The sequence below is a fragment of the Emericellopsis atlantica genome (genome assembly GCF_019669845.1).
Source record: "Emericellopsis atlantica unplaced genomic scaffold F5Z01scaffold_60, whole genome shotgun sequence".
Classification (NCBI taxonomy): domain Eukaryota; kingdom Fungi; phylum Ascomycota; class Sordariomycetes; order Hypocreales; family Bionectriaceae; genus Emericellopsis; species Emericellopsis atlantica.
Window position 1 is genome coordinate 1 of NW_025764762.1, and position 21,271 is coordinate 21,271.

General features: G+C 53.9%; 7 protein-coding genes across 7 annotated transcripts; 2 read left to right on the top strand and 5 right to left on the bottom strand.

Moving 5' to 3' along the window:
• Positions 1–162: 162 nt before the first annotated feature.
• Positions 163–599, bottom strand: F5Z01DRAFT_668854 (uncharacterized protein). The gene has a single exon (XM_046264375.1). It carries the CDS (start codon positions 488–490, stop codon positions 236–238), a length of 255 nt encoding a protein of 84 aa, XP_046113485.1. The 5' UTR covers positions 491–599; the 3' UTR covers positions 163–235.
• A 1,825-nt stretch (positions 600–2,424) lies between these two features.
• Positions 2,425–2,871, top strand: F5Z01DRAFT_631454 (uncharacterized protein; the record flags this gene model as incomplete). The annotated part of the gene is made up of 1 exon (XM_046261789.1): positions 2,425–2,871. The coding sequence occupies one exon, from the start codon at positions 2,425–2,427 to the stop codon at positions 2,869–2,871; it is 447 nt and encodes a 148-aa protein (XP_046113486.1).
• Positions 2,872–3,606: 735 nt separating this feature from the next.
• On the bottom strand, positions 3,607–6,116 carry F5Z01DRAFT_668861 (cytochrome P450). The gene is made up of 4 exons (XM_046264376.1): positions 5,947–6,116; positions 5,797–5,893; positions 5,155–5,741; positions 3,607–5,104 (listed from the first exon to the last, which is right to left on the bottom strand). The coding sequence occupies exons 1-4, from the start codon at positions 6,065–6,067 to the stop codon at positions 3,999–4,001; spliced, it is 1,911 nt and encodes a 636-aa protein (XP_046113487.1). The 5' UTR covers positions 6,068–6,116; the 3' UTR covers positions 3,607–3,998.
• A 2,808-nt stretch (positions 6,117–8,924) lies between these two features.
• Positions 8,925–9,350, bottom strand: F5Z01DRAFT_631451 (uncharacterized protein; the record flags this gene model as incomplete). The annotated part of the gene is made up of 1 exon (XM_046261788.1): positions 8,925–9,350. A coding segment is annotated over one exon (426 nt), but the record flags the coding sequence as incomplete, so codon positions are not given.
• Positions 9,351–11,683: 2,333 nt separating this feature from the next.
• Positions 11,684–12,903, bottom strand: F5Z01DRAFT_493743 (uncharacterized protein). The gene is made up of 2 exons (XM_046260210.1): positions 12,025–12,903; positions 11,684–11,972 (listed from the first exon to the last, which is right to left on the bottom strand). The coding sequence occupies exons 1-2, from the start codon at positions 12,540–12,542 to the stop codon at positions 11,741–11,743; spliced, it is 750 nt and encodes a 249-aa protein (XP_046113489.1). The 5' UTR covers positions 12,543–12,903; the 3' UTR covers positions 11,684–11,740.
• A 5,786-nt stretch (positions 12,904–18,689) lies between these two features.
• On the top strand, positions 18,690–19,343 carry F5Z01DRAFT_641073 (uncharacterized protein; the record flags this gene model as incomplete). The annotated part of the gene is made up of 1 exon (XM_046262562.1): positions 18,690–19,343. One exon carries the CDS (start codon positions 18,690–18,692, stop codon positions 19,341–19,343), a length of 654 nt encoding a protein of 217 aa, XP_046113490.1.
• Positions 19,344–19,784: 441 nt separating this feature from the next.
• On the bottom strand, positions 19,785–20,964 carry F5Z01DRAFT_678559 (uncharacterized protein; the record flags this gene model as incomplete). Its single annotated transcript, XM_046265456.1, has 3 exons — positions 19,785–20,277; positions 20,395–20,605; positions 20,955–20,964. 3 exons carry the CDS (start codon positions 20,962–20,964, stop codon positions 19,785–19,787), a joined length of 714 nt encoding a protein of 237 aa, XP_046113491.1.
• Between the last annotated feature and the right edge of the window lie 307 nt (positions 20,965–21,271).

Sequence of the window (21,271 nt, forward strand, 5' to 3'; positions counted from 1 at the left end):
AGCTTTTGTGGGTTCTCGCTGACATAAGGAATCTTATTTGGGCACCCGGGTGCCCAATCTTATTTGGGCACCCGGGTGCCCACCTATTGCTCGCCCCGAATGTGCAGCCTGACTAAGCAGGGTAGTCACTGGTCTGCCTGCCAATCACTTATAACACCGCCCCTCAGGCTCACAATGAGGCCATCAAGACCTCCAAAAGCAGTGTTTATACTCAAATCCATGGTGTTTCCGTTGCTTATTCGTTCTTTATTAATGCTGTGTAGCGAAGAAGAGGTTTAGTGAGGCCATTAGCGGCCATGTTAGTTGTGCCGATCTGGCTGATCGTGAAGGTGCCCTTTTGGGTCATTGCGATGATCCATTTGAACCTGATATCGATGTGCCTCGTTCGTGCCGCCTGTGAAGAATTGAGGATAGCATGCTTGGCGTTCTGGCTGTTAGTGTGCAATATTATCGGGGTCACCTGCTGAGCCGAGCCGAGGTCGTGAAGCATATCACGAACCCAGATAGCAGCCTGGCCGGCTAGGGTTAGGTTGATGAATTCAGCCTCCGTTGATGAAAATGTCACCAGACTCTGTTTTTTTATTATTTCTATATAACAGGGCCATTTGCAAGGAATACCACAAAACCTGCCGTGGAGATACGGTCATAGGGATCGTCTGCGAAGGAGGCATCCGCGAACACGCGAAGCTTCAAGTCTTAGGGTTCATACTTGCCTCCAAGGGTGATACCGATCTTCTTCGTTCCGTTAAGGTATCGTAATAAGTGCTTGAAGACTTTTCCGTGAATTTCCTTGGGGCTATTGTTAGCTTTACATAGCTTGTTTACCGTGTACGCGATATTAGGCCGGGTACCGATAGACAGCCAATTCAGACTGCCGGTGCGTTTAAGCCACTGTTTCGTCTGCATGATGTCTGTCAGTGACTTCTAGTTAGATGGAAGGTTGGCCTTTGGCGGCTAGGGAGTCTGTGTAGTGTGTATTCCGGGGTTAGCGAACTTCGCGATCAATCCCTCGGTGTAGGTGGTCTGATGGATAAAGATGGTGCGTTTGTTCCTGTCACGGATTAGTTGAAGGCTAAGGAACTGCTTGACCTCGCCGATGCGCTTTATGTTGATAATGCCTTCCAAGGCCACGAGGACTTCCTCGATAAGTGACTTGCGAGGGGCCGCGATGATCATGTCGTTAACGTAAATAAGAAGCTTCGCTCTGTCACCGCGGATGAAGATACATAACTCTGTGTTAAGGGCCTTAAACCCTAATTTCTTGAGTTCTTTAGTGAGGCATTCGAACCACCATAAAGGAGCCTCCCGTAGTCCGTAGATAGCTTGGTTAACTCGGAGGACCCGGTCTGTGCTGTCTAAGTGCCTCTGTGGTTGTTTAATAAATATAGGCCGCTTGGCCTCGGCGTGGATAATAAGGGACCCGCCTATGACTAGCCGTACGTGGGAAAATTTACTGCTGCTCTTGTTTATTATCTAATTATGATAGCTCTCGGTCTCCCATTAGCTAATGAGTGTTGCTATTAATAAGTCGCGCTGGTAACTGCGCGGAATAATGTTTAGATATTCATCGGGGCAGAGAGGTCTACGGGCCTTTGCATAGCTGCTGCAGAGGCGCGATGCTTAATGTGAAGGGATGATCGCGAGATTATGAAACCGGTATTATGGTGCTGATCGATGCTGAGTTGGCTTAGGGTAGATAGGCCAGAATTAATTTGATTAGTCGCGCTGAACAAAATTAGGTCAATTGCATTTATGTAGAAAATTGCTTGGTAGCTGGGGTGATGGATGGCAATTGATCATGGCGAAGCGAAACCTCCACCTGTGGTTTTTGCGGCGTTATCGGGAGGCTAACGTACTGAACGTCATAAACAAAGAAGCAAGAATGGGGTCATGAGTAGGTTACATAGGCGTACCATCTGCTTGGACTTATCGAGTGATGTCACTGATCGCTTCACGAGCTTGCTACCCCCGCAATTGATTCACCTTGGTCGCCTACCTCACAGCATGACCCTACAGCTATCAACATGATTATGTGTATGTAGGTCCATAGAGTCCTGAGTTATCGAAACAGGTGATGCTGCCAGGGTTTTGATTTTTCTTAAGCACTAACCTACTCGCCGTGCAGGTGAAAGCGGAGGCGGAATATCAGCATCACGGGGCCATGTACAGGAACGCACTTACTGTGGCTCATGCTGGCCTCCCAGTGGCAGCCAAACTCATTTTCATGAGGACATCCACGCTGTTACGGCCGACGAAAGGTGTGTTAGAGCCGTGGGAATAGAGCTTGCCCCATGCGCCGTTAGTGGACACGGAGGCAGATGGCAAGGCAGAGAGGTATATGTACTTGCGCAAGCTCTTTCGACTAGATTATCGCCCGATGCCAGCGTGAGCATGAGAATCGACGCAGTTCCCTCGGAAAGTATCATGGATATAGAATGCGCCCGATTCCGCTTTCGCGGATCTATAATAGAGACCTGCTGGTGCTCCAAAGCTATGATCAAAGATATAGTCGCTGTATTTCAATTGCGAGGCCGCAAACTCTATGGGATTCTGGCGGAGCCACAATCGCCTCTCCTCCGCGACTGGGCCCGCACTGAAAATCTTCTATGGGCCCATGACGATGGTTCTTCGTTGCACATGCTGCAAAGCGAGCATCAGGTCCCATTGCTCAACGGTCCCCACTGGCCTGATTGCGTAGAAAGAATACTGGCCATCCACTCTTTTCCCGATGGACAAGTGTGTATCGGAGTCAAGTGGAAGAATGATGATGTTCCTACCTGGGAAAGGGAGGAGAATCTTCTAGCATTGCTCGACTCGACGGCGGAATGTCTGCCTGCCGTCCTCCAACGACAGCTCATCGACCCATTATAACATGAACGACACCGTGGTCTGGTATCCTGCTGGCGCGATACAGATGTGCGAGTCTCAGTACGCTGCGTCATCTCTGCCTTGCAACAAGGCAGCGTGGCCCCGGAATGATGATACGCCTACATGGACAAACCCATACCTGCATTCGAGGCGATACTCCTGGGGCCACGTCTGGGTAACTCAAGCCATGGATCATCCCCGTCACCCTTGGCACAATGACAATGTTTGGGGGCTGGTGAAGGTCATATGAATTAGTCCAAAGACGGTGCCCGAAGGCTGTCACACCGGACTCGGCGTGGTAGCTTGAGCCACCGGGTCTTACCCGCACGGCGGACTGAGATAATTCAATGCACGACTATCCTTAGAAAGGTCGGACAAACCGTTCCGATATAAGCTTTGGCCACATGTCAAAGCGCTAGTGAGCACCCTTTCGCCATCTTACGACTGATTATCCATGTGGCTTGCGGGATAGCCTCATTCACGCTTAGTGCTGGTTAAGAGTATGTGAAAGGCTGAGGAGTGCTTGCTTGAGGGCGAAGGGGTGGACTCTCCATTCGAGAGTGAGCCATCATCTGCAGCAGGGGGGGACTCCGAAAACAGCCGTGGTCATAGCCAACATAAAAAGTGAAACGACATTACTAAAATACACAATCACGGGATCTTCCCTAGGTGGGTCTACTCGCAGTAAATCAAAGGCACATGCCACCCAAGTTTGGAAGTCTTATTTACTTTGGAGAACGTATTATGTATTTCGCAGAGTAGTCGTCTTGAATTAACGCCGTCCGCATCTAAAGTCCGCGAAACGAGACACATTACATGAGGCCGGGCCGCCACCATCCAGGGAAGCGCTCCGTCTAGGTGGCCCGGAGAAAACGACAATGGCTGTTGATCTCGATGACGTATAGAAACCACCATCCCGCTCATCACTCAGCCAGCTTCGTGTTCCTGGTTGTATCCTCACCGTGACCTCCCAACGATGTGATTCGGACTATGGACAATGTTTCCCTGACTCTCTCCCCGTTGCGTCTTCCATGGCACATTCAAGGGTCTAGACCACCATTTTAAGACGTTCGGCTTGATTACACGGAGCGTGGTACGACGCATATTCAGCCCGGAGGAGGCCGCCAAAATCATGGACTGTCGGGTAGTCCTAGCCAGTCGACAAATCTCTCTTCGCCCCTCTTGACAAACCTGAGAGCAACACCATCACCCCGCAACTTGAGCGTCAGCAGCGAGCTCGCCTTCCTGATAGTCGCGTCGCGCTTGTCAACTGCTCTTTGGTAGAGATCCCTCCGCTGCTGCCTGTCCATTCTTTCTACCTCTTCATCGGTAGCCCACTCATCGACGGCTAGCTCCACGCTGTATTCGCGGAAGAGGACCGTCAGGGCGGCCACGACCTCGGCCTGCGCGATGCGGCGACCGAGGCAGGCTCGAGCGCCGACACTGAACGGGATGTAAGCGCCTCTTTCGGGCTGAAACAACCAGGGACCTGCTTCACGCCCCTTGCAACTGCCATGGCCCTCGGGCTGACCAGCGAGGGCGTCAAGCTTCTCGTCGCTCGTGCGGAGCCAACGCTCAGGGACGTAGTCTAGTAGGTCATGCTGACTAGGGCGCAAGCGGCTCGGCTCGGTAGGCCAGTGCTTGGGGTTCATATGGACGCCTGCAGCTGATAGCGTTATAGCAGTACCGGCTGGAACGCTGCAGACCTCCCCGTCCACCACAAGGGGCTGATCTCGGTCCGGTGTCGCGACTTTGGGTATCTCGATGACTGGAGGGAGAACGCGGAGAGTCTCGTTCATACAGGCACCGACCATGCTTCCCATTAGAGGCTGGAAGTACCCTTCATAGTCCAGGTCCTCCACTTTCTTGTCACGTAGCAGCTCGTCTAGCTCCCTGTGGAGTCGACGTTGCGAGGCGGCGCAGCTGGCCATATGGATGAGGGTAAAGTGGATTGCGTTCGCGGTCGTCTCGTGGCCGGCCACAATCATGACGAAAGCATTGCCTCGAATCTCTTCACGGGTTCGAACAGTGCCGGGTTCTGCCTCGCGTGGGGGGCTGCTAGTGGAGTCGACATGGCAGAACGACCGTACCAGCTGGCCCATGATGTCCATGCCCCCGTCGGTGCGCTCGCCCTTTGAGGTGTCCACGATCTTGGCCTCCATCAACTCGTTGATGAATTGTTCATATTGTTGACGCGACCGCACAGCCTCGCGGACCCCCTCGTAAGGGATAAGCCCTGGCGAGTGATCAGCGGTGGTCCGATATTCACGGGATAGTGACTCTTACGTAAGAGCCACGAGGGTACGAGAAGAAGCGTCAGGGCGTTCTCCAACAAGGTCTCTATTGCGGTGACAAAGCTCATCTTATATCCCTCGGGTGGCTCGACGCTGCCGTACTTGGCACTCATGGCGTTGTCCTCGGGCATCGTCTCCTGCGGCCAGGGCAGCCTGAGCCCGAAGCCCACGTATCCAATGATGTTAAGCGCCAATCGCATGGTGTCGCGCTCGACTGTGCGAAGCGTGGCACCAGGACCATTGGTGATCTCCCAGAATCGGATCAGACCGAGGCTTTGACGGATGCTTTCTGCGAAGGCGAGAGCGATGTTGCGCTCGCTGAACGAGGCTGCGGTGGCTCTGCGATGACGGCGCCAAAGCAACCCCTCAGAAGTGACGACGTTGTCACCAAACTGCGACAGAATACCATATAATGCCGTGTGCTTGGGGAAATGGTCCCTCCTGGTGGTGATGGCACTGATGGCGCTCGCCTCCGCGGTGAACATGTGCAAGCCGAAGGGATGGACGAGGACGAAAGTGTCCCCATACTTGTCGAAGTGATCATAACGCCATTTCCAGGAGAAATCGGCTGTCAGGGGTCCATGGTTCGGGTGAGCTAAGAAGAGCGAGCGGTTTGAGATGGTGGAATACTCACGGCAGCCAGGCTTCCCATGAGGACTGGGGGAGCAGCTTTATCAAGGGTATCCAGATCCTGTGCGTTATCTTCCAAGGGATCCACTGCGGCGAGCAAGCTGGACCGTGTCAGTGTATGGGTACGCTTCCGCTCGTCTAGACGATTGCATACGCGAGAGATAGCATTGGATGCCGCTCGCCTTGGCTCTCTGCCAGTGGCGCCTCCAGCTGGTCAAAGCATACAAAAGCCACACGGCCACCAGGCCAGCCAGACCAAGCAAGATTGAGGGCATTGTGTTGTCTCCTTTCCTTAGAAAGTCTATGGAGCACCAGAGATTATGACAGTAGGTGCAAGGGGGAAGACGGTTCACCGGCCGGCAGGTCGATTGGATTTGTACTGAGTCCATGGGCGGACCTGTGGTGCCGGCCCAGCAACAAGCACAGCAGCCAATTCCGGCTGATGCTATTGAATCCTCATCCAGCGTGCGAGAACAGATCGCAGAAATGACTCAGTCGCAACCGTCCGAAACAGGCCGTTCATAAAGTATGATTTGATGACCCAGCTGAGGGATGTGAGGATTCTTGACGACCCACCTTGCTTCGCGAGCCACGTGCTCGACCTGTCGAACGGCAAGGCAGGACGTTTACAGGGCGGCTGTCGGTAGCACAGGGCATTGAGTGCCCTTGAGTTGCTCTGCCGCAGTATCATAAGGAGTTGGGAGTGCGCGGCGGGAATGCGATACAGGTTGCGCCTCTGGAGCGTAAGGGTGGATGGAAGTCAATGAACAGGCACGCTCAATATGCTCTGGTCTTGTTCACTACCAGTGTATTCGCCATTCTTCTCCCCCCGCTTGATGCCGCATGATTCGCTCGGCCATGCCTGTATTTTCTTCCCTACACGTAGTCCCGACGCAGGCTAGGGCCATGTCTATTCCTGCTACCGCTATGAGAACGTCCCGACCCGCTTTCAAGTGAAGCTAGAGGCTTTAGGACTTCGCGTTCCACCCCGGGCACCATCAAGACAGTGAGTGCCAAAGGGGGCAGTGAAGGCCTCGTTGGGCTTACCGCCCTCTTGAGTTCCACGTCGAATAGGACCATAGATTTTGACTATGAGCATTTAGCATGGCAGAATGTGCATCTTTGGATAGTGTACGTGATCTCAAGCGTGCAAACCCCGGAATAATTCAGTACCAACCCTTGCGTCAACACTCAACGGCTAACCCACCACCGTCGTTGTGCCTCGATGATCGTCGTGGATAGCTGCACCAGAGTACCACGGCGAAAGACTTTCATGCGCATGGGCCCAGTGTCCGTTACTTCAGTGGCTCTAGTAGACTTTTATGTAGCGCTGCTAGGGTCTCTTCCGAAGTGGCCGCCCCTTGATTGCCGGCGGTTGGGACGATTTTTGGATTCCTACTTCTGATCAGAAATGCAGGGCCAACCGCAGTGAGTGACCTATGTTGACTTACCAAACCTCCAGCCACACCATAAGTTCTCCAAGTGATTTGTGCATGGCCACTTGCGGAGTTAGGGATCATGGTACTGTATGTTTCACTCTAGGGATGCTCGGATTCGAGCCCCCGAATGAAGCTGCCTTGGACCTATGTTTTTTTCCGTCATCGGCGCATTTCGAGACGGTGGCGCTACCGCTCCCCGTCTAATCACGATCCTAAGGTATATAACTAGCTGCCTCGCTGCTGCAGCCTGATCGGACAAGGACGCTCCGTCATACCCAGTCCACGCCCCAGGCATCTACTACACTCGTCGCCATGGATGTGTCGCAGCAGCAAAGCAGAAATGACATGCAGAGAGCGAGTCACGACCCTATGCAACGTGCGAGGGATCTGATGGCGTACGCTGAAGCTCTGGATACCCAGAACTTTCAGCTGGAGCGACAAGTACGAGACCTTCGCCTGCGATGTCAGCATGTTTCCTCAGCACAAGTCATGTATACGAATCTGGCTAGTATGCAGCAGAGCTTACTACATTCACTCACAGCCGGAGCTCACGCTCGTCGTACGCAGCGGTCACCAGCACACGGTGACTGATGTCCAAGCCATCGATAGCCATCCGAGAACGGTTTGCCAGTTCCAGGACGCCGCACAGGGTGCTTCCATACGGGTGTACGACAGACCAAACCCTTGCCATGGTGTTGCAGCGGGGATCTTCCGCGGACAAGACAGGGTTCTGGAGCTACCGCGACATGTTGATGTGGAGCGGTCCGTTCAGGGACTCTGGTACCATCGGTTCGGTCAATGCTAAAAGGGACTGCGGTGCACCGGAACCAGCAGTCTCCAAACTGCGCCAGTGATCCAGAACCTGCTCAGGAATTACGGGCGGCTTCGAAATAATTCGAAGAAGCTGTGCAAGTTTTGCGGCGATCGGATTGCGGTGGGGCAGCATCATAGGACCCTAGTTCTATCGCAAAGATTCGTATAGCCGCTCAGCTTTCAATGGCAGTGCCTACGCCGAATGACTACTCTTCAATGAACGGTCTCTGCAACTGCTTTATTAGAGAAATACCCTTACAGACCAAGTTCAGTGCGAATACGCTGCGCTGGGATTGAGGTGTACATAGCGTCCCACTCGATCCGATCCAATTTTTGATTAGTTCCTACCATTTCCTGCGGTAGATGTGTTCATCTCGAGTAGACTAGCTGACTCGTTCTTCGATAAGCCGGCGTACCATATACCATGCTCGTAGCCAATTGAGGCGCCAGGTAAACAAGTCGGGGGAGACACTAACACAAGGTAGCTCAGCTGGACCTTGGAAAGAGCCAAGCCACAACCACTTGGTCACCGATTCCCAGCACTTATACTGGACGCATGCACTGTCTAAACGGAGTTCAAAAGAGCCAGGCACATCAATTCATCCGGCCGCGACCATCGAGGGAAGGGACATTGACCGTGAACCCAGGGCACCCCAACTGCACAGGAAACAAAGGAATTCGAAGAGCCGATCGGCACGGATAGGCGATGGCCAAACCACACTAGGGTTGGGCAACAGACGTCGAGCAAACTAGGTGTGGTACGCCGTTCTTCTATCAATATCACCACAGCAAGTCTACGGGGATTCCTACGGATACGAAATGTTCTCTAGCTCAGTCTTCAGGCGACCGTGGACTCTGATATGACCAGGCACATCGGCGATCATGGCGACAGGCCTCTCGTGTGACGAGGGCTTTCTCTGTATTTCTCTTGAAAGTTCCTCAGTTCGAACGAAATATGGTCCTCCCGGATCAACAAATGCCACTCTAGAAGGCGAATGAGTTGTCTTTCTGCCGAATTCACCTCCTCCTGCGGCAACCAAAACCATGAATTGCCAACCGACATCAAGGAGACCCTGCACCACCTTCCGTTCTGGCAAGCGCCGTCATCGAGCGTCTTTGCGGCTACTATAAGAGCAGCCAAGAAAAGCTGATGCTGTGTCATGGGCATGGGGCATTCTGTTGGCACGTGAGACTCGATGAGACGGGACATGTATACGAGCGTGGACATCAGGACCCAGAAGTCTGTTCTCGATTCTCGCATGACATGAGTGATGAAGTCTTCGAGACTAGGTTGCTCATGGTCAAAGTTCACTTTACGAACTGTGCTGAGCTAGGGACGCATATTAGCATCCGCGAATACGTCCGCAGCCTCGACTCACTGCCTGACGCGTGGCTTTGGCAACATGGGATACCAGCTCACGGCTTAGGTGGAGCTCCACGTGCTCCGAGTGCAGATTCTCCAACATGAATAGCCTGCGCATCTTTCAGTGTTCTCGCACTATTCGAGGTATGCCGATGTTGCGTTAGGGTGTTGAAAGTAACGACTCGCCAGGAAGACTCTTTAAATCTTGAAGGAGCAAGAGAAGAGTGTCTTCTTTCCAGGAGCGTACAAGCTTCGGCGAGCGTATCCAAAGTTGCACGTTTGACACGGGTGCCGAATCTCGAGAGGCCATTTTCACACCTTGGGCATCAAGCTGACCACTGCAAGCCATCACGCCTCGAGTGTTTGTTGTTCAAAAATTACGCGTGGGAGACTCTGCGCGTGCCTCGGGTCAGGTTGTTCGGGTCTTTCGTGGAAATTGGTCGGATTCGAGTGAGAGAGGCAAAGGCTCAACCTACGCACATACTCGTGTCAGCCAATTTCGACTCAGCGCCTGGGTACCGCGGACCGATGTGAAACATACCGCCAACATCAGCGGTTGGTGTCGCTGGCATCTTCACGACACGGACTCTCCGAGCATCAACGCCCCAAAGCACTGCGAATATCTCCAGAAACGGCGCGAGGCATCAGATGTGAATTTCGTCCGCCCAAAGCTACCCAATCTTGAAGCTGGCTTCATCAAGCCTTCAACAAGGCTAATCTTCAATTGCCCAGGCCTAGCAGCCAAGACGCTTCCGGGCGTAGCTGTACCCTGCCCAAGTCTTCCTCGAAAGGCTGGCCTGTCCTGGCACACCGCCATGCTCGACTGCGTAGACAAGAGTCAGGGCGCATTGTGCATTGTCTCAAGATCACCGATCACTCTTCGCGGACTCGCAGGGATATGTCTTCCTGTCCAAATCCAAAATTGGAAGCGCTTTACAATGCGCCTACAACGATGTACTTTGACGGAGAGGTTGGCCGCGGCCTAATTTCAAAGTCCATCGTTGGACACGATAGTTCCGGCCGCGGCTGCGGCCAATCTGGGACATTGCGACCGGTCATGTCCTGTCAGAGCGGGTTTGGCGCAAGTCGACCGAATGTAAGGGCGATGAATGGAAGAGCGGTTGGCTCGAATGATCGGCGCAATTTGGACAGCACGAAAACGGCTGGCGGCATGGCGTCTCTCGAATCCCAACTTGGCAGGTGGGGTCGTTGTGACAATACCGGCATCTCTTTACGGTGCTTGCCTCGCCTGCCTGTCGCAAATGACCGAGCTGGGAGCGTGATTGCCTTGGGGCCATTCCAGCCCATTCCCTGCTATTCGTCTATGCGACGATCGCACTCCATCACCGGTTGTAGGTCCTGCGTCCCATCACGGGCCGTCGTATGGATCGCTACGGCACTACACAGCTGAGATCGACTGTGGACTATTTGTCAGCGAGCAGACGCTGAACAGCCATGGCCGGTCAGTGTGCTGCTGAAGCGGATGAAGCTGTCTCGAGATATGGTTCACTCGTCCGCATACGATCAAGACATCGGGAGCGCATCATTGGGGCCATCCCGCCAAGTTTCTCTCTCATTGACGCTGTACGTCGTGCTGAACACTCTCGGGGTTTAACATGCTGCCGAACAGCAAAGACTAGCACATGGGAAGCCAAGGTCCGAGGCAGACGACCGCGAGACCTACCAGGCGTATGGCTGAACGTGGGCTCGTTGAGCAGGCCTGGTCAACATGTCTTCTAACGCCTACGTAGTAGTTCGCCTACCCTACCCCACTAGACTACGCACGCAATGAACAGACGTCCAACTCCATATTGATTCAAAGGTGTTCTTCCATTGATTTGTATGTAGCTGCTGATGACACCTTGTGTTCTCCCAGATATTTTCAATAGTTATACCATTTGTCATTGGCAGCCTCTCGAGGTTTGTGATCTACTGCCAGCAGTCCCATGTGACGAAGTAGCGTATGTCTTTTGCGGATTACTTGTTCGCATACCAACCATCACAAAAGCATTATACAAAATCTCAGGCACGATGAGTCGCGATGACAAATCGTCCTGGCGGATCTGCCGCGCGACAAGCAAATGCGTTTACTGTGTAAGTCAGCGGTGCACGGAGCAGACGTCAGGTGGCCGTAGAGGACACTGCCGGCACTATATTTCGCGGAGAATAATAAAATTGAATTCGTTCGCTCGCCCGCGCCCACTTCTCATTTTACGGTGACGGAACACATCCAATCAATCGCAAGTGCAACATGGCCTGCCTGATCCCAAGCCGGGCTTCGCAAATACCTGGCGTTGATTTCGACGCCACCAAACCTCCCACGAGCTCTGTCTTTATCTGGACTGTAGGTTCATGGGGTCGATGGTTTGATTCGCCGGTTGGAACTGCTCTTCGGGGTTGTCGAGGTACTGTTCGATAAGAGACGCCAGTTGATCAGGCGCACCGTCAAGCTTTTCCCGCAGAGCTGAGACAAGCAACATGAGTTGTCGTTGTTGCGCTTCTAGTTTCCCTAGCTGCTTGGATGCTTGGTGCTGACCTGCTTCTACATTCTTAATTGCTTGGCCCCTTTCTTCGTTAGCTTGAGTTAGCACATGATATGGAAACTGAAGGCTCTTACAATTCCGATAATTTCTCTGGAAGCCCGCTGGGTATTTGGTTTGTCTCCGCGTCTCCTGCGAATGCGATATCGTCCCCAAACGGGCCTACATCGGGGTACTGTTGCTCCTCGTTGCCATGGTCAAACGCATCGCCAGGCACATCAGGCACATCAGGCACGACGCGGTATGCTCCAGGCCTCGAAACGGGGTACGGAGCTCTGCGCGTTCGCTGTGCTGTCTGTGCTGTCTGTGCTGTCTGTGCTGGGTGCGTCGGTCGTGACTTTCGCTGCATTCCTTGCGTTCGCTGCCCGCGAGGTCCCTCCATTGCCCTCGTAAACATGGATGCAAAACAGATCAAGTGGACCGGAAGTAGAACGAAACTCTCGTTGATGTAGCCTCGAGAGGTCTTAGGCTCATGGCAGTAGCTACAGCGACGGCGTCCGTTTATAGCCAGCAAGCGATCCCGACACTCTGGCACGGAGGAAGAAGCACAGAATCTCATCACCAACAGGTTGTACCCTGTCGGTGTTGGTCGCATCCTGTGCTGTTCTCGCGGTCGCCTTCACCGCCGCAACCAACGGCTCGTCACCACAGGAGAGCGCTCCTTCGGCCACGCGTGGCGATCGCATTCAACCGATGATCTCAAGTCCGGACACGGACACACAACGTCGCTCGGTCGACAAGCTCCCATCACGGCACTCTGGGGCCCCGATGGCCGCTCAGATTGCGGTTTTGACGATTCCAGGAACTGCCCTTGGCGCGAAAGCGGATTCGGGCGAAAGTGGATCTTCCAACGCATCTTCACTAGCGGGTTTGCGACACTCTAGGCGTAGCCTCGAATACGGGTCCCACCAAGATGTCCAAAATGGCGTGGAGTTGGTGTTGCGAGTACCTCACCCGTCAGAGCCGGGATCGGAAGGCCAGTCTGGCATCGCCCCTAGCCGGTTCCAATCACCACACGCAGCTGTGCAGCATCTCCTGAAGCTTTGGTGGGGCCCATAATTCCGAAGCGCATGTTCTGCTGATCACGCGACTGGCTCGGGCAGGGTAGTCTGGACTTGCGCGATTCGCGAAACTTGGCAGCCAACTCCTTCCAACTCCAGTGGAGCTTCCGAGTTTGTTGGTTGATGTGATGTGTCTACCAACGCGTCACGGTCTCTAGCGCGCCTTGGCCGCTCACTACTCCGTAGCGCGCGCCCCTCTGGCCGATCTTTGCTTATCGGTCAGCCGTCTTTTGGTAGACAAAAACAAGGCTTCGGGCTTCCTCTGCCGCCGATCACTCCTGGCGCCGTCGTATCTAATTTGGCCCGCACGAGCGACGCCAGCTCTGCCACAACGTGGGAAAGAGAGAGCACACTGTGGCAGCGTGGCGGGAGGAAAATCAATGTCCTGTCGCTGCATCCCGCGCTTTCCCCTGCGCGGGCGTGAGAGAGCCTGCGCGTACCCATTTAGCCGCGACCTCTCACTGCCATCGACCTAACACAAGGCAAGTCACGGATCGACCGACGGTAATTTGTGGTGCTACGTGCCGTTCTTCATGCTCGACCACGCCTGAGCCGTTGCTACTCTTGCTTACCTTGCTCCTATCATGCTGGTTCGTTACGCAGAGTGAATAGAGAACGAAACAGTCACCATGGTCCCCTCCGCACGTGTGCGCTCAGGTCTCTGTCGAGTGCGAAGAGCAAGACAAGTCAGAACACCCCGAAAGGAAACAATGGGGGCTCCTGTGATCCACTCCGTCACCGTAACCTAGGCCGCGTTGGCGGGATATCGTGTCGACGCCTTTGACGCTGCAGTGTGATCAATGCGACAGGGGCTGGCCCAGACGTTCGGGACAGGTGGACAACCAACAGTCTGCTCACGGTCGATCGCAGAGACAGTCCATTGTCAGTGGCGCCTCGAAGGTTCTGTCCGAGAACACCGCATCGGTGGGCTGTGCAACTTCTCTGGTTCACATCGAGAGCCTCTCCGTCATCGATACTTCAAACCTCAATGCAATGAAAGAACGGAACCGAACCCGTACGCTCTTCAAGAAAGCCAGAGACCTTGCTTTCGACTTTAAAAGGACAGTCTGCCTCATTGTTGTCAACCCCGACAATCCTCATGAAAGTCGAGTGGAGTGCTACCGAGGCGCGCAGAGAGTGAGTCCGGAGAGCATTGGCGTTATGGAAAGTGCAAATCCCGCGCGTACACACGAGTTTCATATTAACATTTCACAGTTCGTACCGCCGACGGGCGTCGAAAGTGCACCGCAGCACCTCGAGGATGACTTGCTCTCGAGCCCGTGGCCATTCGATCTTCCGGGTGGGACTTCCGACAATGCCAATCCACAGAGCTCTTTCATGTCTACTCCATTTGATTGTAGCCGTCTGGAAAGTCCATTCGAGGGCCCGCCCACACGGCAAGTGAGACGGAGGATGGTCCGAGGGTTCTTGGCTTTCTGCCATGAGAGTCGTGGGCACGAGTGCGAGGGAGTTGCACGTTAAAAGAGTCCTGATCATCCAGTATCATCGAGTACGTGCGTCCGTCATAGCGAATCCATTGTCGAGGCCAGCCGCAGAGCGTCACCTCTATCAGATCTGATATTTGCCCGTCTCCACACCAGTCAGTGCACGCCGTTGGGAGGAAAATTGCGGACATTGCGTCCTCGACGTTCTTCGCCGGGGCAACTGCGGCACGAGCGTCAGCGACAGAGTGTGCCTGTAACCCAAAACGCAATGGCAAGCTCAATATGCGCATGCTTTCCACGCAGATTCATCCGGGTACGATTCGAAGACTGCCGCGGCTTGTGTCCCACTCAGGGGAAGCCAGAGCGGTTCCCCGGACCGTGATGACCAAGTCTTCGATGCGGAGAGTGTTGCGCGGTCCGCTTCGTGGGACCCGCATCCTCGGCATGATGCAGCAGTCAATTGGTGCTCGTGCCACGCCCCGCGTCCTCAGAGCGCGGCTAATTTCCGGACCTTGTGATGAAAGCACCAGTGTTCTCAAAGGAATAGACTGAATGACCAATCATGTGATCTGTCATTATTCATGTACTCTAGTCTAAAAGCAATGATACCAATTCAGTCACAAAGGATAAATAGATAATTTCACTGACTAACTACGGGTGAATTGAATTTAGTCATGACTAACTGCGTTTATTGGTATATGCTACGGGCGTCTCTTTACATAGATAGACGGTGAATAACGTCGGATCTAGTAAGATAGTATGTCTTAGGTAAATAAGAAAGATTAGTTGAGGGAGGACTAGCCTATTAGCATCTCGCACACGCCTATAAATCTAGACCTTTCACTGACTGTTAGATTGTTCTTCAAGAAAAAAAAGGGGAAAAGAAACGAAGTCATCTGAACATCTACTATGCCTGAGTTATTTATTTAGAAATTAGAGATAACAGATTCATCCCGATGTCCTTCTCTGCCTAAGAGACACTATCTCGAAGACATGTTGACTATTACAATCCAGGGCCTACTTGCCCTGATTGAGAGTAGCACTCCGAGCAGGGAAGAATAATCGCATTGAGCTTGCGTGTACATAGGAATGCGCCGCTCGCTTGGGTGCGCAGTAAGGTAATCTATGCATTGACAGTTGTATCGATAGCTAAGGAGCTGGCCGATGCAGATGGTAGGAGCGTTGGCTCACCGTGAGGTCGTGGGCATCCTCGCACACCAGCCTGGCGAAAAGACATCTCGACGCGCGCTTGGGCTAGCGCGTGTGAAGGCCGACGCGAATGCGCTAGTCCATCTCTGGCCGAGGTCACTCCGGCAGTTCTGTTACCGAGTCCGTCGTAAAGTGGCCGCTGAGGGGCGGCTGTGTGGGTTCCTTCAAGAACGCTGAATGAATTGATTTACCAGCGAGTAGTTAAAATGAGGCAAATGTGCATACCCTCCTAGTCTGTCCCAAGCTTCCCTGGGGTACAGGACCATTGACCCATATCATAATTGCACAAGAGCCTCGACATCCGGTAAAGCGTTCAGCGAGTTGATATGCACCCAGCAAGTCGCCTTCGGTCAGGTGGGCAGGGATCCATGCATGATACCGCACTTGATTCTGCACTAGACCGAACCGGGGGCCACACCACCCATCCACCAAGTCAAGGTTGTCTCGCCAACCCTGAGCCAAGGAGCAAGCCCGCCGTCGCAACAACCGGGCCTTCTCAGAAGAGGGCCATGGTGAAAGCGGATTTGCTGTACTGGGAATTTCGGGGTAAGGTTCCGCCTCGTGCAATGTAACAACAGCCGCAATGCTCGTAGGGCAATGCGGCCTGGTGTTTGTGGAATACGCCAGAGTTTGTGAGAAGTAGCTGAGTGTATTTCTTCATGGGTCCTGCTCTGGTCAGTGGAGATCGCCGGTGCGCTGGGTAGCATTTGGAATGTAGGATCACTCACCGCAATCACCAAATGCTCGGGGTGGTGGGCTGTCAGTGCTATCATGTGGCACTATTGGATAATAGAAATGATGTGCGGGGAATGTGCAGTCACACATGCGCAGATAGACAACCGAATACAAGACACAATGGCGCTGTCAGCTTCAAAGTCAGGGCAGTGGATTGTCTTGCTGTATCGTGCCAAATTGAGGGCGCGAGTCCAAGGTGAACGGAAGGCTTCCGGTAGGTGGTGGGGCACCTGCCGGCCAGGATTCGGTGGCAACCCCGCAAACCGGCTTGGCGAAGACGCTCGAGACCAGTCACCGGGTTACGTGTCGAGGACACTGAGTCAGATGCACCTGGTAGACTACGTACGTAGTGTATTGCAGTCCAGCGCTTTGTTCGTTGCAGTTTGCCTTCACATTTCACGCCAACGGTCCGTTCTGGTATCTCTACTCGGCCGGGCGCCGCTGCGGGTCTTGGACGAGAGAAAGCGCTGGCGTTGTTCAAGGTCACGTCTTCGTCTCAGAAAAGACATTCATTGTCCAGATCACTCGATCCATTGGGATCGCTTCATGCAGACTAAGAGAGGAATGTAATTGCGGCTTTCACTATTAGGTGTCGTGCCACGCGACGCTCGTCCATGGCCATCCTTCAGCATTGGCTACGTGTCCACGACGATGGTCACTCGGCATACTCGAGGCCCAGCCGAGATTGACGCGCTCCTCAGACCGGTGCCAAGCAGTATCTGTCTCGCAGGGGTGCGAGCCCTGGTACACTGTGAGGTGGGAGAAACGGTCGAGGGTACAGCGATGCTCAAAAATGGTATCCGCCTTTCTCTCTCTCTTCCACTATATTTGCCGTCTCGTAAGCGCACAAGGAACGCGTCCGATTTAGCGGCTTCTGTATTTAGAACTCTTGCGCACCTGGACGAACCTATGGTGGGAGCTTGCGTATTCCTAACAGAAGCGACAACCCACTTCTCCTCCGGTCCCACCATTAATCTCGCGGGCGTATCAGTGGGGGCGACATCCAGGAAAGGGGCCCCTGTCCACCTTTGGTCGCCACCACGTTCGTCAAGGCATCCTCAAGCTCGACGGGTGAGCGCATTTATAAGCGTCCTGTGCACAAGAAGCCACCACTAGACCACTCCTCACAGCACGACGCATACTTTCAAGCCCTATTTAGCGCCCGAAGTTGACCGCGCTGACCCCAAGAACGTATCCCGGCTCAAAATGTCACCTATTCGTACGCACCTACCGAGGAAAAGAACAATTCGACAGGCATCAACATAAGCCTCGCTTTCAAGCACCCCGCCGTTGTCCTTGAGCATATTGCGTCAATTCGTAAGACCTCGTGCGATACCAACGTGCTTTCCATAGTCTTCGACAACGATACCGGCTTCAAAGAGGCTGTCAAGGACTAGAACACTAGCGGCGAGCCCTTTGTTCTCATCACTGGCTCTCTTACTAAGGGAGCGCAGCTGAATTTGAGCGAGGATATTGCGTGGTTATGGGCATTGCCTTTGACTTCGACAAGTGACCTATTCAAGTCTGGCACCCCAGGCGCCCTACCACACCTTACAGGTGCAATACTTTTACATCATTGCCTGTAGCAACTTTAATGCGCGGGCTGACAGGTAGGCTATATACTCAGGACGTTCATTCCTTTTTCCTACTCTTGGAACGGAATACCCTACACGGTACGTCCTACATTTATTGTGAGCGAAGCCCTCGTTAGAAGTTCTTGGTAGTCTGATCATGTCCATCCAACTATGGTACGGGAAGAGGGTGAAAAATTCTGCACGGGGAGGAGTCGCAGCGGAATTTTGAACCTCACTGTTTCTCTCCAGACATTGGGTACTTCACTATCACCAACTGAACTAGATGGGTTTCCTTGTTAAGCCGGCATCCCGCAGCCGCTTTTGGCCGCAGATTCGATCCTGCAAGTAACCTGATGTAGTTCGGTGTACTTCTGAGCCCCACACCAAGCTCCCGGAGCGAAAGCTATTTCTGAGCATCACTGTACGTACACGAACAATTCTGCTCCGGACATGAACGAAAGCAGCCAACACGGCTGCAACAGGATGCTATCTGACGTGGCCAATAGTGGCAGGCGTCATGTGGCCTCAGCGTTTGAAGCTATAATAGCGTGAGCATGCCATTATCGACCAGATTCGGGGCTGGTGCACGCTGCAAGGCCTGAATGACACCGCGCAGCTTCGTGTCACTTAAATAAAGCGGGAGATGCACAATGGTGTCGCAAAGTCAATCACAGATCTACAAATTCAGTGACTCCGTACACGGCTGCAGCTGCTCGCGATGGAGGCTCATATGCACAGTCGGTGGTGTAGGTCGAGCAAAAAGTTGGCGGATCCATATACGCTTACACACGGAATAGCTACATCTTCATCCTCTGGGCTGCGGAGCAGTGAAGACAGGCAATCCGGGGCCTTCCTGGCGCTTCTCGAGCCAAGGCATCGGAAGTACAACGGCCCTGCAGATCAGGACTCCGATGCCCTGAGTAGCCGGCCGCTTCGATCTCGGGCGTCGACTCGAGATAGCCTCGACACGACGTCATTCGAGCTGTCTTCTGTCCAGTCATTCGCCAGCACGGCCGTGGACTCCCAAGTTCTGCGTTTGGTCGTCTTCAGCAGAACCCTTCAATCTCTGGTCCCGGAGATTAGACAGGCGTGCCGTTCTCTCCGTTCTGCCGGCGACCTGTTGGAGGAGCTGAAAGAGGCGACGGATGCGCTGGCCAGATCTGCATCCGAGGATTCATACGCACGTCAGGGGAGGTCCCGAGCGAACTCGACATTCTCAGACACAGCTGACAGTGGCTCTTATGTCGAGTCAGCCACCCGCCCCACGGACGATCCACAGCCGTTCGACTCGCAGCCTTCAACGCAACAAGCAACCGGAACCCAAGTTTTGTCTCAAGCCATTATTCAGTCAGCAGGGTGTCGGACTCTGTAGTGGCCGCTACAGAGTGGACCTTGAGGTGAGGTTCTCGGATTGGGTGCTCCTGAGACCCGGATACGCCAACGCGCGGAGATGAAGGATGGCATAGTTCTCGATCAAGTCAGAGAACTCGACGGTGAGCGAGCTGGAGCCGACACTGCCACTCGCCTCGCAGGCTGCCTGCCCATGTGTGCCCACGATTGTTTTCTTCAGGTAGAAACTATAACCCGGAAATGAGCGGGAGAGAATGTGAACTGAAGTCGAACCCTGCCATTGTCCAACACCCTATCTTCTGATCGCAGACAAGCTCTACGGAGTATGGCATCAAAAATGCGAGTCCTTTTTTCCCGATGCTATTCAACCTTCGTGTATCGGTTACGCCTAAGCCGTTGCACCAAGGGCAAAAGATCAGGCATTGATCGAATGACGAGCGATCAATGCAGGCGCAATAGGTGCTTATAGGGGGTTACGGGGACCGAGCCGGCAATAGGAGAGCATCACGCCGTGCCTGCCGGAGGAAACATAGCCGCAGCGGCTGGACGACCGCGAGGAACGTGGGCACGAGCTCGATGATCGTCGCCGGGTGCTGCTGTTCGTGTCGATAATGGAGAGGAACTCGGCGGCCCGCAGCGGCGGCATCAGCGAGATAAAGACCAGTGGCATCAGTGACTGCAGGAACTCTTGCACGTCTGCCTTGTTGGCCATCATAGCCCGGGGGCAGAGGGCGACCTTGTTAGACGGCGAACCGCTCGACCTAGCACGTACATGGAGCTGGCGAAGATCTGCTCTCCCATCAATCTGCTGTAGGAGGGCCTCGTGCGTGCTGCGCACAACGATCCGCCATGGTCCTCGGCGTCGAGGTCGTCTACAAACCTCCACGCTTCGATACCACCTGTACCGCGCCTTTGCATAAGAGCCCGCTGTGGAGTAGGTGCCGAGCGCGCCTGCACTAGGATATAGTCAGCTTTGTCTCATTCCTTATATGCATGCGCGTTCCGAGGTAGGTGATCTCCTGGCCGCAGAGGGACCACCCGATCGCGCGACCGTCGTGACATAGAGCGCCCACTGCAGGATGCACCCGAACGTCATCTCGCCCTTGTGGTGCATGTATTCCTCGCAGACCTTGCTGAGCACGGTCGATATCTGGTCCTCGTCATCGCCGGCGTGGGAGCATACTGGTGGCTGTAGTTGCCCGGGTCGTGTCAGCTGCCTACTTCCTCCCCTGGCTCGCTGGCTCGCTGCCTCGTCCGCCTCGTCGTCCCCGAGCCCCTTCCTGGCTAGAAAGAACTTAGTAATCGATGGATTTTTTAAGCAGGACATACTATCCTATTCTATATACACGGGGTACGGTGTTCTTATCGTAGGTAGTCTAGGCCGTGCCTGATTGAAAAGGAGGCTGTTTGACATCAAACGCGGCAAGAATCACGAACGCACGAACACATGAACGCGCAGAGGGAGTGGAGTCTACATGCAAAAGGATGACGCGCAGCGGTGATTGACTATAAAGAACAGGGGATTGCAAAGAGGCGCGGAACAGATGAGCTGTTGGGAATCCCCAAGTCAGGAACGGAACGGTAAGCCTGACGTATGCCCTAGATGTCGCATGAAATAAGTTGCTTAACTTACCGAATTGCATGCCTGGCACTGTGATGTATGGTGCGCTTCTGTAGGACAGCGACCCGCTTTTCGGAACGTGACCGCGCAGAGCCTCGTCCAGAATCGGCTCTCCACGGTCGTGACCTTGTCCTGCATCTATGGCACTATGCGCACCAAGCCGTCCGACGTCCAGCAACGGCCTGCATGCAAAGACGCTCCTTCGGCGTGGCAAATCACCCCTGCTCCGATGGCCACATCTGGACATCCACGAGGTCTAGCAGGGAGCACAATAGTGACCAGGGAACCATAGTCCGACAGAGGGCGTGGCGTAGGAACGATTTGTCCGT

Coding starts and splice junctions, on each gene's coding strand:
- F5Z01DRAFT_493743 (XM_046260210.1), bottom strand. CDS start 12,542: ATGCGACCAACACCGACAGGGTACAACCTGTTGGTGATGAGATTCTGT. Junction 11,973..12,024: donor CCAGAGAAATTATCGGAATT/GTAAGAGCCTTC, acceptor TAACGAAGAAAG/GGGCCAAGCAATTAAGAATG.
- F5Z01DRAFT_668854 (XM_046264375.1), bottom strand. CDS start 490: ATGCTTCACGACCTCGGCTCGGCTCAGCAGGTGACCCCGATAATATTG.
- F5Z01DRAFT_668861 (XM_046264376.1), bottom strand. CDS start 6,067: ATGCCCTCAATCTTGCTTGGTCTGGCTGGCCTGGTGGCCGTGTGGCTT. Junction 5,894..5,946: donor CATCCAATGCTATCTCTCGC/GTATGCAATCGT, acceptor GACACGGTCCAG/CTTGCTCGCCGCAGTGGATC. Junction 5,105..5,154: donor CGTACCCTCGTGGCTCTTAC/GTAAGAGTCACT, acceptor ATCACTCGCCAG/GGCTTATCCCTTACGAGGGG.